At 42.8% G+C, this 12,778-nt stretch overlaps 1 protein-coding gene across 5 annotated transcripts in view; it reads left to right on the top strand.

Annotated features, from left to right (window-relative positions):
- Positions 1-12,778, top strand: part of SPOCK3 (SPARC (osteonectin), cwcv and kazal like domains proteoglycan 3) — a 414,509-nt gene that overhangs the window by 364,140 nt on the left and 37,591 nt on the right. For 3 of the 5 annotated variants that reach the window (XM_067040090.1, XM_067040088.1, XM_059071952.2), the window contains one exon: positions 4,893-5,012. The exons of the other annotated variants lie outside the window; for them this stretch is intronic. In XM_067040090.1, coding sequence (XP_066896191.1) covers positions 4,893-5,012 — 120 coding nt within the window. The remainder of the gene's footprint in view (positions 1-4,892; positions 5,013-12,778) is intronic. 5 annotated transcript variants of the gene reach the window in all.

Raw genomic sequence — 12,778 nt, forward strand, 5'->3', positions numbered from 1 at the left:
CAGTGGTGTGTTTTGGGGTGTCTGTGAACTTATTGAGATTTTAGGCAGATCTCTGCTAATGGGTGGGGTAGTGTTCCTGTCTTGCTAGTTGTTTGGCATGGGGTGTCCAGCACTGGAGCTTGCTGGTCGTTGAGTGGAGCTGGGTCTTAGCATTGAGACAGAGATCTCTTGGAGAGCTCTAGGCAATTGATATTATGTTGGGCCAGGTGGTCTCTGGTGGTCCAATGTCCTGAACTTCGCTCTCCCACCTCAGAGGCTCAGGCCTGACACCAGGCTGGAGCACCAAGACCCTGTCAGCCACACGGCTCAGAAAAAAAGGGAGAAAAAAAAAATAAAGAAAGAAAAGAAAAGAAAGAAAGAAAGTTATTAAAATAAAACTTTTTAAAATATTATTTAAAATTTTTTTAAAGTAATTATTTAAAAAAAAGAGAGCAACCAAACTAATAAAGAAATCCACCAATGATAAGAAGCGCTAAAGAGTAAACTACAATAAACCTAAAAATCAGAAACTGGTCAGTCACATACAGCACACCCCAAGTCTACAGTTGCTCCCAAAGTCCACCTCCTCAATTTGGGATGATTCGCTGTCTATTCAGGTTTTCCACGGATGCAGGGCACTTCAAGTTGATTGTGGAGATTTAATCCGCTGCTTCTGAGGCTGCTGGGAGAGATCTCCCCATCTCCTCTCTGTTCGCACAGCTCCTGGGGTTCAGCTTTGGGCTTGGCCCCGCCTCTGTGCTTAGGTCGCTGGAGGGCATCTGCTCTTCTCTCAGACAGGACGAGCCGCTGATCCGGGGGCTTTGGCTCACTCAGGCCGTGGGGAGGGAGGGGCACGGATGCGGGGCGAGCCTGCGGCGGCAGAGGCCGGCGTGACGTTGCACCAGCCCGAGGCGCGCCGTGCGTTCTCCCGGGGAAGCTGTCCCTGGATCACGGGACCCCGGCAGTGGCGGGCTGCACAGGCTCCGGGAGGGGCGGTATGGAGAGTGACCTGCGCTCGCACACAGGCTTCTTGGTGGCGGCAGCAGCAGCCTTAGCGTCTCATGCCCGTCTCTGGGGTCCGCGCTGACAGCCGTGGCTCGCGCCCGTTTCTGGAGCTCCTTTAAGCGGCACGCTTAAACCCTTGTCCTCGCGCACCAGGAAACAAAGAGGGAAGAAAAAGTCTCTTGCCTCTTCGGCAGCTCCAGACTTTCTCCAGGATTCCCTCCCGGCCAGGCGTGGCGCACTAGCCCCTTCAGGCTGTGTTCACGCCTCCAACCCCAGTCATCTCTCTGCGATCCGACCGAAGCCCGAGGCTCAGTTCCCAGCCCCGCCCGCCCCGGCAGGTGAGCAGACGAGCCTCTCGGGCTGGTGAGTGCCGGTCGGCACCAATCCTCCGTGCGGGAATCTCTGGGCTTTGCCCTCCACACCCTGTGGCTGCGCTCTTCTCCGCGGCTCCGGAGCTTCCCCCTCCGCCACCCGCAGTCTCCGCCCGCGAAGGGGCTCGTAGTGTGTGGAGACCTTTCCTCCTTCACGGCTCCCTCCCACTGGTGCAGGTCCCGTCCCTATTCTTTTGTCTCTGTTTAGTCTTTTTTCTTTTGCCTTACCCGGGTACGTGGGGAGTTTCTTGCCTTTTGGGAGGTCTGAGGTCTTCTGCCCGCGTTCAGTGGGTGTTCTGTAGGAGCTGTTCCACATGTAGATGTATTTCTGATGTATCTGTGGGGAGGAAGGTGATCTCCACGTCTCATTCCTCTGCCATCTAGAAAGTCTTCCTAGTAGTATAATCTTCATAGAGTTTTTATAAGGATTAAACATGCTCATATCTGTAAAGAACTAGCAGTAAGTGTGTAGTGTTAGCTGCTGTTGTCATATCATTATTATTTTTACCACAGTATTCTAAATTCCTAGAATGTTCTATTACAAGACATACATAACCTTCTGTTGAAACTTAAGTTGTGTGTGACACACAGTAAAGCGGTGTAATGTCTCATATATGAGGAAATTTTTTTAATGGTATTATTTTTAAATGTAAATTACTTAACCTCATAAAAATCATACATGTTTACAAACATTTCATTAGATATACATGGTAAGCACTATATCACTAAAATAATAACACAATAAAAGAAAATTTATGCCATCTTTCAACAGACTTTTTGTCATTCTCAGCAGATATTTTATTGGATGAAACTTTGCTCTTTGCTAGGTGTGGTTTGGGAAAAATATAAGGTGGGTAAAGGAAGGAGAACTAAAATTCATTTTTGAATGTTTATTTGTTTAAAGTAGGTAATGAATTAACATGCTGTAATGTTTAAAATTATAGATGAAAGTTAAATAAATAAATATATAAGTAAAGGACTCTCATATGGGTGGGAAAAAATAAAGAATAAAATAAAAGTATAAATGTACATACACAGACATCTCCACCAACCTGGATCTCCTCTCCCCCATCCCCCTTGCAGAGGTGAAAATTTCTCAGTCTCTCCTGTGTATTTCCAGATATATTTTAGGCATACATGAACAAACACATTTTCCTCCCTTTTTATACAAAAGGAAGTGTACCAAACTTCTTTTGTGTTCATCTTTTTTCACCAGAAGCTGTAGTGTAGGTATTGTTCCAGGTCTGTACATAATGACCTTCTTAACGTATTAATGACTCAGAGCTTCATTGGGGGTGGATGTCCCTGGCTTATCCCACCGGCCACTGCTGATGAGCAGTGCTGTTAACCCCCCTGCTGTTAGAGAAGTGCTGAACAAATGATGTTGTGCAATTTAAAGAAGCTTGTGTGTGTGTGGTACACCTGCAAGATAATTTTTAAGAGAGAGAAATGCTGGGTGAAGTCTTAGAAGCATTGTAATTAATTCTTGAAAGAAATTTAGAACTTTCTATTAATTTTTGAATGTTAATAGGGGTTTAAGCACACAATTGAATAGGAAAAGAGAGATGAACGGTAAACATAAGACTCCCTCACAGCACTTTCCTTCCTTCATCTGGTTCTGCCTGCTGGAGAGAACTAGCCTCATCAGCCTTGTCTTTTCCCTCCAGAGCTGCGTGTCAGCTGAATGAGCACATGTGCTTATGTAGAAGAATGCCTTTCTTCAGGTGGGCTTTCGTCTTCTTCTGCATAGCGGTTCGTGGAGTCAGTAGACTCTCGCCTCCATGTCTGTGGGCACAGAGCTGCGGGCTGGAGTGTCCACGGTCACATGAGAGGGACTCTGTCTCCGTCCCTCAGCCTCAGCCAGCCTGGACATGACCTGTAAAGGTGATGTTTTCTTCCACCTTCACGTAGCTCATTGTTTCCCTGGATGAAATGATAGCTTTAAATCCTGCAGCCCTAACCCCTGACCAGCGATGCTCAAACCCACAGCACGTGTCCTGGGACCCTCTTTCTCATTGTCCCAGAAACCGCCTAACTTCTCTCCTAAGGCTCATATTTCCTGTGTCTCACATCCAGTCATCAGTTCTCTCTCTGATGGATCACATCTTCCAGCAGCTCCTGGGGAAAGGTGATGTGGGTGGTTAATCCTGGGATCTTATATATTTCACATGTCTTTAGCTCACTCTCCCACCTGATTTTTCTGGATGTAGGATTCCCAGTATAAACTGCGAAGTAATTTTCCAGTTGTCTTGCTGCCTGTCAGTGTTACTCTTGAAAAGTCTGAAGACATTCCAAGTCTTTATTCTTTGCACACGGCACTTTATGTCGCTCTCCCTCCACAGCTGTTTCAGGGTCTTGTTTTACGCCTCCGGGGTCCTGAAATGTCACAGTGATTTGCTGATATGGGCCATCCACCTCACTGGGTTCCGGGAGGGCCTATTAATCTGCAGTTTTATTTACTACCAGGAAGTGGTCTTAGATTCTTAAATTATATTGCAGTACACGATACTATATTTTTTATGTTGTACATGTTACATTATATATAATACATATTGTAATATAATGTGTATAGCATATATGAAGAGTAATGTACACTTTAATATCATTGTGTAAATTATTGTTTTTAACAAACTGAACAGGAGGAGTCTGTTAAAGGGCACTTGGTTCAGGAAATTGCACATTAGTTACGTGAAGAGGAATGACGTCTCCGGTAACAATATAAATCAGTATTTCTTATGTTTTCAAAATATTTTGGCAACAAATTACTGAATTTGACATACCATATTTTAGCACTAGTCTCACACACACACATACATATTTGTAAAATATATTCTGCTACTCTTATTGTATAGACTAATTTTAAGAACATAATTATTGGTAAATAACAATATTTTGAAAGGAGGAATTAATTTAAGTCCAAATGTCAAAGTTTACTAACATCTTTCTTTTACAACAGAAATATGATATCATTTTCTTAAATATTTTCCAATCTTTCCTAATGTCAAATAAGAGCTCTTCCTTTTCTGTGCTCAAAAAAATATATAGGATTAAGATTAAACCAAATAAAAACAGCACATATTTATATTTGATAATTCCTACATATATTGCACATACTCATGCAGGTTGATAAATCATAAGCTATTATACTAGGTAGAGCCAATAATAAATGTGTAAGTATTCATTTTGGTTTTTCAGGACCTTATTTCCCCAGACGATCCACCAGCATCTTCCCATGATGTGTTCAGTACGTAAATATTATGACTAGATCCATGTGATCTTAACAAGGAGAACCTCTGAAGAGTGCAAGCAGAATTCCACTAGTCATATTTCCTTATTAAAGAAGTGTTACTGTTATATTACATCTTGTTATGTTGCAAACACATATTTCGTTTTTCAAGGCTAAAGCACAATTAGCAACTGTATTAGTTTTCCTCTTTTAGTTGTTGTTACCTTTTAGGTATTGGAATAATTTGAGACCAGCGCTGACAAGATGCTCAGTGACTCTTCAGGCTTTGTGTTGTTCCTCTTTGTTTTCAGCCTGCAGTGACCTGGAGCTCAGGGAGATGGCCAGCAGACTGCGGGACTGGTTCAAGGCCCTGCATGAGAGTGGAAGCCAGAACAAGAAGACGAGAGCATCGCTGCGGCCGGAGAGAAGCAGTAAGGCTTCTAAATTTGATGTGTGTCGTTGTCTTTGATAAGGGATTTTATGTCCAGTGAATCACTTAGGTCAAAGTTTACTGTTTACTTAGATGCCGAACAGAAGTCCGAACATTGTTTTTGCTTCCAAGCTCAGCCATAACATGTATTTTGCAAGGAAATAAAGCATTTGTGACAACTCCGATTGGAAAAGGAATTAGAAACAGCATTGAGCTTCCAGGTGAATTGAAAGAGTAGGAATATTTTTCAGTATTTTTGCTGAGGTGCTAAAGAGTAGAACAACACGGGGAGCAAAGGTAATAATTTTGAAGAGCTTAGATTTTTAAACAACACGATTAGCCCTCCTTCACCTTACTCATTTCTGGTTTGACCCAAGTATGTCAGTAGAAACAGGATGTTTACCATGCTGCAAATCAAATTCATCAAAGAAAGAAGGAAATAAGAGCCAAATGAATCTTACATGATTCTTTCATCTATATAATCTATATAAAAGTGTTTTAATTTCTTAGAAATAGGAACTGCAACCTGAAATAGTGCACTTGCTATGAATCATTTTATGAACTCTTCATTTTATATTTTTTCACTGCTAAAAAATATCTATAACATTTTTCATGCACGTAAAAGAAAGATATTGAAACCTGAGTTAATTTGGGGGAGCTTTCCAAGACCGCCTCATTTGCTCTAAGATGCAAGGGGCAAAGGTGGGACAATGACCAGGGTCAGCGTCCGGCTGGCAGAGAAGGGCCCAGTGCCCGCTGCTTATTGCCATGAGGCCATGAACTCCCACTCGCAACCCTCAGCTACCCGTTTCTAACAGAATCACGTGATAAGAGGGCCCAGCCATCCCTAATCTTTGTTTCCTAAAATGCCCCATTTGTTTTCTCGTCACCAAGGAATTTTCTGTAATCCCAACGCTTGGTGTTTATGGATCGTATTTATGTTCAAAAGAACGTAATAATTATTTTTCATTCAGCTTTCACAGAAAGACATAATAATTGTGTGTGAACGTGTGGTGGCCACATCTGTATGCTTCTTCTTAGGAAGTCCTCAGAAACCACAGTATTTCCCTACCTCATAGGAGCGCTTCCAGGCTTGTCTCCAGAATTATCGTTTAAATTTTTGGCAGAAGCTAATTTTTTGATGCCTTGAGAGTAAGTAAGATGCCTGATCTTACTTAATGGAAATAATAAAGTGTGTTTGCCCCTGTATTCATGTCCCGTATAACGTAAAGTTTTGTTCCAGATCCTTCCATATTGACTTTTTTGATTCGTGTCCACACCTGTTCTCCCAGTACTCATACTTGAATATTTTTATTGCTTACTCTCACCTTTCTCTGTTGAGCTTAGTTAAGCCTAATAATCCCTCCTGTGTTTGGAAATGGATAAAAGGAGAGCTTGTAGGACGCGCAGTACAATGCCTGGTTAACTGTACACATTCCTAAATATTATTTCCCTTTCTGGCTTTTTCTTACAAAAAATGAGACAGCTTTAATATTGTGGGTGAATTAACAGGAAGCTCTTTGGGAGTTGAATGTCTTTGCAGAATCAGTGAAACGGTACGTAGGGGATTATTTATAGAGCCTGAAGGGGTCAGAGGCCAAAGGGAGTAAATCTCCAAAAGGAAGCTGTTAAAAGATAAGACAAATCCCTAGATGGGGAGTGGCTGAGACCCTCCGCTCCTCAGACCTGCCTACCCCTGGGTGAAGCCTCTCGTGACACCGGCCCTCCAGTACTGGCCTCACCATCTCTTTTCTAGTCCTGTTTTTCCTCCATAGCATCTCTCACCGTCTACTATAATATTCATCTACACATTTTTTGTGTATTTTCTCTCTCTCTGCACACTAGACAACCATAAATGAGAGATCACCATTGTATCATCAGAACGCAGAATAATTTGACACATAGCATTCACTGACGTCAAAATTGAGTAGAATTAATGGATGCATGAAGCAAAGAAGCCATCAAAATACTACATTGTGTGGATATACCATAATTTAATCAAGTACTTGTTCCCCTAGGAATGATTATTTACTGTTTGCATTATTTTCTCCTTCTCAGTCAATTCTGTGGTTAATTGGTAGGCTTTTATTTCTATAAGGAAGATTCCAGGTAGTCGAAGTAATAGGTCAAGATGTGCACACATTTCAAATTATAAACAATAATAGATGCTACCAGACTGCTGTGCAAAAAGCTTAGGGCATTTCTAATTTCTAACAGCAAAGCACGAGAGTTAACTTTTGCCTTCATCCCTGGCAGTGAAAAAATGACTACCATTCTTTATAACTGTTCATTGTGGTGAGCATGCTGTTACATTTCATTGTTAATCTAATTTTATTTCCTTTTTTAGTAGTGAATTGATCACAAAATATTGGCAACGGTTGGCGGGGATTTTGCACAGCAAAACAAAATAAAACGTCTTAGTCAGCTCAGGCTACTATAATTAAATACCCTAGACCAGGTGGATTGAACACTAGACATCTGTTTCTCAAATTCTGGGGACTGGGAAGTCCTAGGTCAGGTGCTGGCAGATCGGGGTCTGGGTGAAGGCTCACTTCCAGGCTTGGAGACAGCTGTCTTCTCACAAGGCAGAGAGAGAGAGAGAGAGAGAGAGAGAGATCCGAACTCTGTCTTTTAGGCCACTGATCACATCATGAGGTTCTCCCTTCATGACCTAATCACCTCCCAAAGCCCACACCTCCAAATGCCCTCACTTTGGGGGGTAGAGCTTCATATTCATGAATTTGGCGGGAGGGGGGACACAATTCAGTCCATAGCACAAAACCAAACAAAAAAACGTCCTCAGTTACGTCAGCTTATATGTTTAATTCTGAGAAATCCATATTGATGGCTTACATGTATAATTGTATTTAAATAGGTCCTTCTAGTACTTTTTGTGCTTTTTGCTGTATGTGTTTGCTGCTCCATTTTTTAGATAATACGGATTTATTTCTGTTTTATCCATTAATTATGCTTCTTATTACACTCTACCCCACTTACCACTTTTTAGCATAGATTTCACATTATCGGATAGTAATATTACCACTCCTACTTTCAAATTTATTACATTTGCCTTATATACTTACTAACATTTTATTGTCGGTCTTTATTACTTAGTTTCTTTCTTGTAAACGTACATAGTTGGCTTCTGAGTCTTCAGTATGACAGTGAGCAGACTTGTATTTGGGGTGTTTTTTAATAATTAAGATAAACATAAGGCACAGGAAAATATTCTGATCAGACACAGAATGTTTACCATTCAGGAAGATTGCCCAGAAGACAAAGAAAAACTTATTTTACAATCTCTTTTTAAGAGTAGGCCAGCAATCCGAGAAAATTTTGTCATTAGAGAACAAAAGAAATCACATTGGAGTTTTGTACCCGTATAATATTTGAGAGTAATTTTAAATTATTATGTGAATAAATACACCCTTTAAATATTAGCCAGCAGGAACCATGACAGGGAACATTTGGGGGGAACATTTTATTATTTTTTGTGTCTGTGTAGATTTTATCTTATACAGGTTTTGAAAATTAGTCTTAGGATAAATTTTATCTTAGGGTAAATTTTATCTTAGGATAAAACTATATTTTTAACACAATGAGCTTTTTTAGCTCAAGGAAGCCCCTGAAGCCTCCTGGAGCCCCTGAAGCCCTCGAGACCTGCCGCTGCTGGGGCGCAGCCCTGAGCTTGAGTGACCGCAGGGCCGGAGGGTCGGGGCCGGGCAGAGAAGCCCTGCGTGAAGACAGTGCGGCCCAAGGGGCGTTCAGGACACCATAAAAACGTCCAGTAAGAACAAACCCGGAGCGAAGCCTGCCGCCGCCGCGCCCTGCCCACCACCCAGCACGAGGCGGGGTGTCCCTGCAGGACCTCGCTTCAGACGTGTGGGATCCGCATCCGATCAACCGTCCATGCCTCGGGGGGAAACACACGAAAAGGGAACAAACCCAGACCAAGCAAAGGGAGACTTTGTTTGAAGACCCTTGCGATGGCGAGAATGCCTCGCGTCTCAAATCAGACAGAAGGCGGCTTTTCCTTTGCAGGAAGGGGTGAGCAGGGCTGGAAGGCCCTTTGTCGGGGAGGAGGTTGGTGGGGATTCTGAGGCAGCAAAAGTGAGGACTTGGGAAATGTTTCTCCGCGTGGTTCACCCACTTACCCACCAAGCAGGAAAGCCAGACCCTGCAGCCGCCTCTGCGTTGCTCAGAATTTCAGCCCTTTCACGGCTCTGGTCTGTGTTCGTTCTGACGTGTCGTCGGGGCCGCTGGTTTGCTGCCCACCTGCAATGCCCATGCGGGATGGCTTAGCCGGGAAGTTACGGTTTCCGGTCTGCAGAGCAGCTGTGTACTTTTAAACCTGCGCGCCCGGAAGTACGTGTGTGTGTGTGTGTGTGTGTGTGTGTGTGCGCGCGCGCGCGCATGGAAGCGGGCTGTCCGCTCACTCACTCAGCTGCGCGAGTCTTTGCTTTTTCCCGCCGGCTCTTGGGTCCTTTCCATGCACCGACCTTGCTCCCTGGGGGCCGGCCCTTCGCTGGCAGCCTTCTGTCACGGGCTGGGATAGAGCCTCCCTTTGGCTTTGCCTCAAAGCATCAGGAAGGCCCCCGGTCTCTGAGCCTTGAAAGAGGCCACTTCCCCCGCGGGTCCCTTAGCTGGGCCCCCATCGTGGAGCCCAGCCCGCGGTGCCAGATCTAGAGGGAGTGGGTCTTCGCCTTCCCCAGAGCGCACGGGTGTCTGCGGTCAGGCTCTCAGAGTCCGTCCCCTCCTGTGCATCCTCGGACCCCTAGTCTGTCCCTCCGCGGGGACGGGAAGCCCCCATCCTGACCTGCACCCCACCTTTAGACTGCAACACTCGCTGGACAATGAGGGGACAGGAGAACGAAGTCCATCCGCGGGGGGGGGGGGGGGGGGGGCGTGTCACTGCGTTTTGAGTGTCAGAGTACCTGCCTGCTGCTTCACCAGCCAACTTGCAGTTTAACCTAGAAAGAGTGACAGATCGGGAAGGCAATTCAGAGAAAAATTCTTGTGTGCGTTCAAACATCGAAACGTTATTGCCAGGGGCGAATATGTAAGGGAGGGCCAAGACGTGTATATTTTTCTGGTCGTGCGAATAAGTATGCTTAAGTGCCAGTATCTGTTGTTTAACACGTACCGTGTTACCCTTGAGATGGATACTTGTCTTTTCATGGATCTGTATCTCTAGTGATGTTTACATCAAAGGTAATTTTCATAAAAATGGCCCCTGTTTACTGTCTGGAAATATAGAGTTTACTTTCTATGTTGTTAGACTGCTTGTGAATAGAATATTTATTTTCTTACAAAATAACGTACATCTGCTTGATCTAACCTTATAGACTAATAGACAGTAAAAGTCAGAGAATGAGTTCAGGGATGGCGCTGGCAGCCACTGAGGTGTGGGCGCTGGAGAGTGGAGACTGGTGTCCCCGTGGGTCTGCTCTGTCAGTGCTTTCTGTCCTCAAACAGTGTGAAATTCACTACTCTGCTTTGCCTATGTAATCTGCATATTCGCGTAGTCTAAGTTCTTTATTATTATTTTATATATATATATAATTTAAATTTTTCTGCACTGTTACGATGAGTAGAAATTCAGATCAAGCCATGAAATCCCTTGTTTTCCTGTATCCGAGTCTTATAGCCCAGCTCACTGTATATTACTAGCAGAGCCTTTCATTGGTCCTTAGCTGAATGCAAAGTGGGGAATGCACCCTCCTCATTCTTACCCTTAAGCCAGATTGCTAAGAACTGTTAGTACAAAGGGCTGTAGTGCCCTCACCATTGCCCTGATGTCTCTGGGTTCTGGGAGGTCTCACAGGATTTGTTGATCAATGTATCAGAAACACTTGCTTTGTGTTTGCTGTTTTGAGGTCCTAGGACACGCTCCCCCCGGGGGTCTGTCCTCACTCACCTCCATCAGCTTGTTGCCCAAATATCCAGCCTCAGAGGCCTGCACTCCCATCACATGTAAAACAGCAACACAAGCTTGCTTTCCTTTATAGCATATGTCACTACGTGATATACAGATGTTTCCTAGTTTGTTTTCTGTCATTTCCAAGTGAAACGTAAGCTCTGTGAGGCCAGGAACTTTCTTCTGTGGGATCCCCATCTCCCAGAAAGACAGCCCTGGCACACAGTAGGGACCCAGGAACAAGTTGTTTAGTGAAGAAGTTAAAATCTAATTACAAGTTTTCATCTAAAAATTGGTCTCGTTTCAGAAGAGTGATAACGTGGCTTGTAGCTGCTTTCCCATGTTTGCTGGAACAGGCAGGTTCCAGGAGGGCAAATCTCTGACTGTAGCAGGATTGAAATAGACGGGTCAAGACTTGATGAAGCTTAAACGAGAAGGTACCCTACTTTTTATAAGGCAGTGAACCCAGAATGTGGACTGTGCTTTATAAGGAAGGGGAACTTGCCAGCCTCTTACACTGGCTACCAAATTAATGCTGCTATGCATTTTACATTAGTTAAACATCTTGTCACGCTGCCCAAAATAATTTAAGGTATGGTGAAAAATAGTGGGTTTGTTTTCCTCCTGGTTATTTTAGTAGTTACTCTTAACTCTTGAACACAAAATAGGACACTAACCTGAGTTTTTAATTGACCAGATTTCATCACAGCCATTACATAAAGGATTTTATAGCCATTACCCAAGAAGAATTGACTGTTTATCTGAATCTTGGATACTGTAAATATTACACAGTTAAGTGGTTTCAGTTGACAAAAAAGATCAATAATGTTACAGCTTCTTAAGAAATTAAGCAAGCTGGTAAAGTTTGCCGTTATTTTTTAACAACTTAAGTCTACTTTATGTTAAAAAAATCAGCCTTCTTTGGTACGTTTTATTTGAGTATATTTTAGAGCTGTCACAAAGGAATAACCATAGAAAAGCGCCTAAGATGGTAAAAAAGTTAAAATGTATTTTATGAGAAGGTGAAGGAAATAGATCTATTTGGCCTCTGACTCTGTTATCATCCTACCATGAAAGTACTGTTTGAGCCTTTTTTCAGTATATATGTTGTGCCTATCTAAACTGTATACTTGATATATTTTGTTTCGTTATCTAAATCTCCCAAAATTTAAGAACAGAAACACTATTCCAAGGTTTGTTTGTTAATATGGTTACAATTTTGTGTGTATGTGTGTGTGTGTATATGTATGCCTGTCCTTCTCTGAAAGAGATACTACATTAATTTTCTTCTTGTCAGTCGGGAAGCATCTGGGCATCAGAATCATATTCAAACTCCTCAGATTAACAATCTGACTAGGATTCATTAAGATAACGTCTTACTTTTGCTTTCCTACCCACCAAATTCTTTGCTCGGTCGTCAGACAAGGTGAGAGACTAGTCTAACGCCCAGGGAAATGAACACATTCTGATTTCTTACCAAGATGACACGCTTTATGTCTGCTGCCTTCACACTGAGAGGAAGGTTGAATTTGGAATCAGATGGCTTAAAAACGATGTCCCATTTTAACGTAAGCAGGAGCATTCTAGGTATAGCAGGGAACTTCATTTTTGAAAACAAAGATCTCTAAAGTTGGTGGATACAGTTTCTTTTATTTCAAGTAATAAAATGAAAATTCAGGTCATTGCTTGTTTGGTCTGTTACCTGCATTTTCTTCTTTTAGTAGGTAGATCCAATAACTCTCTCCATAATAAAATTTAATTGTACACTTTAGTACTACTAAGGTATTGTCTTAATACTTAGATATAATTTGATAGAAATTATGTATTTCCTATTTAGCTAGATTGAAACG

This window comes from Kogia breviceps, chromosome 8 (genome assembly GCF_026419965.1).
Source record: "Kogia breviceps isolate mKogBre1 chromosome 8, mKogBre1 haplotype 1, whole genome shotgun sequence".
Lineage (NCBI taxonomy): Eukaryota > Metazoa > Chordata > Mammalia > Artiodactyla > Physeteridae > Kogia > Kogia breviceps.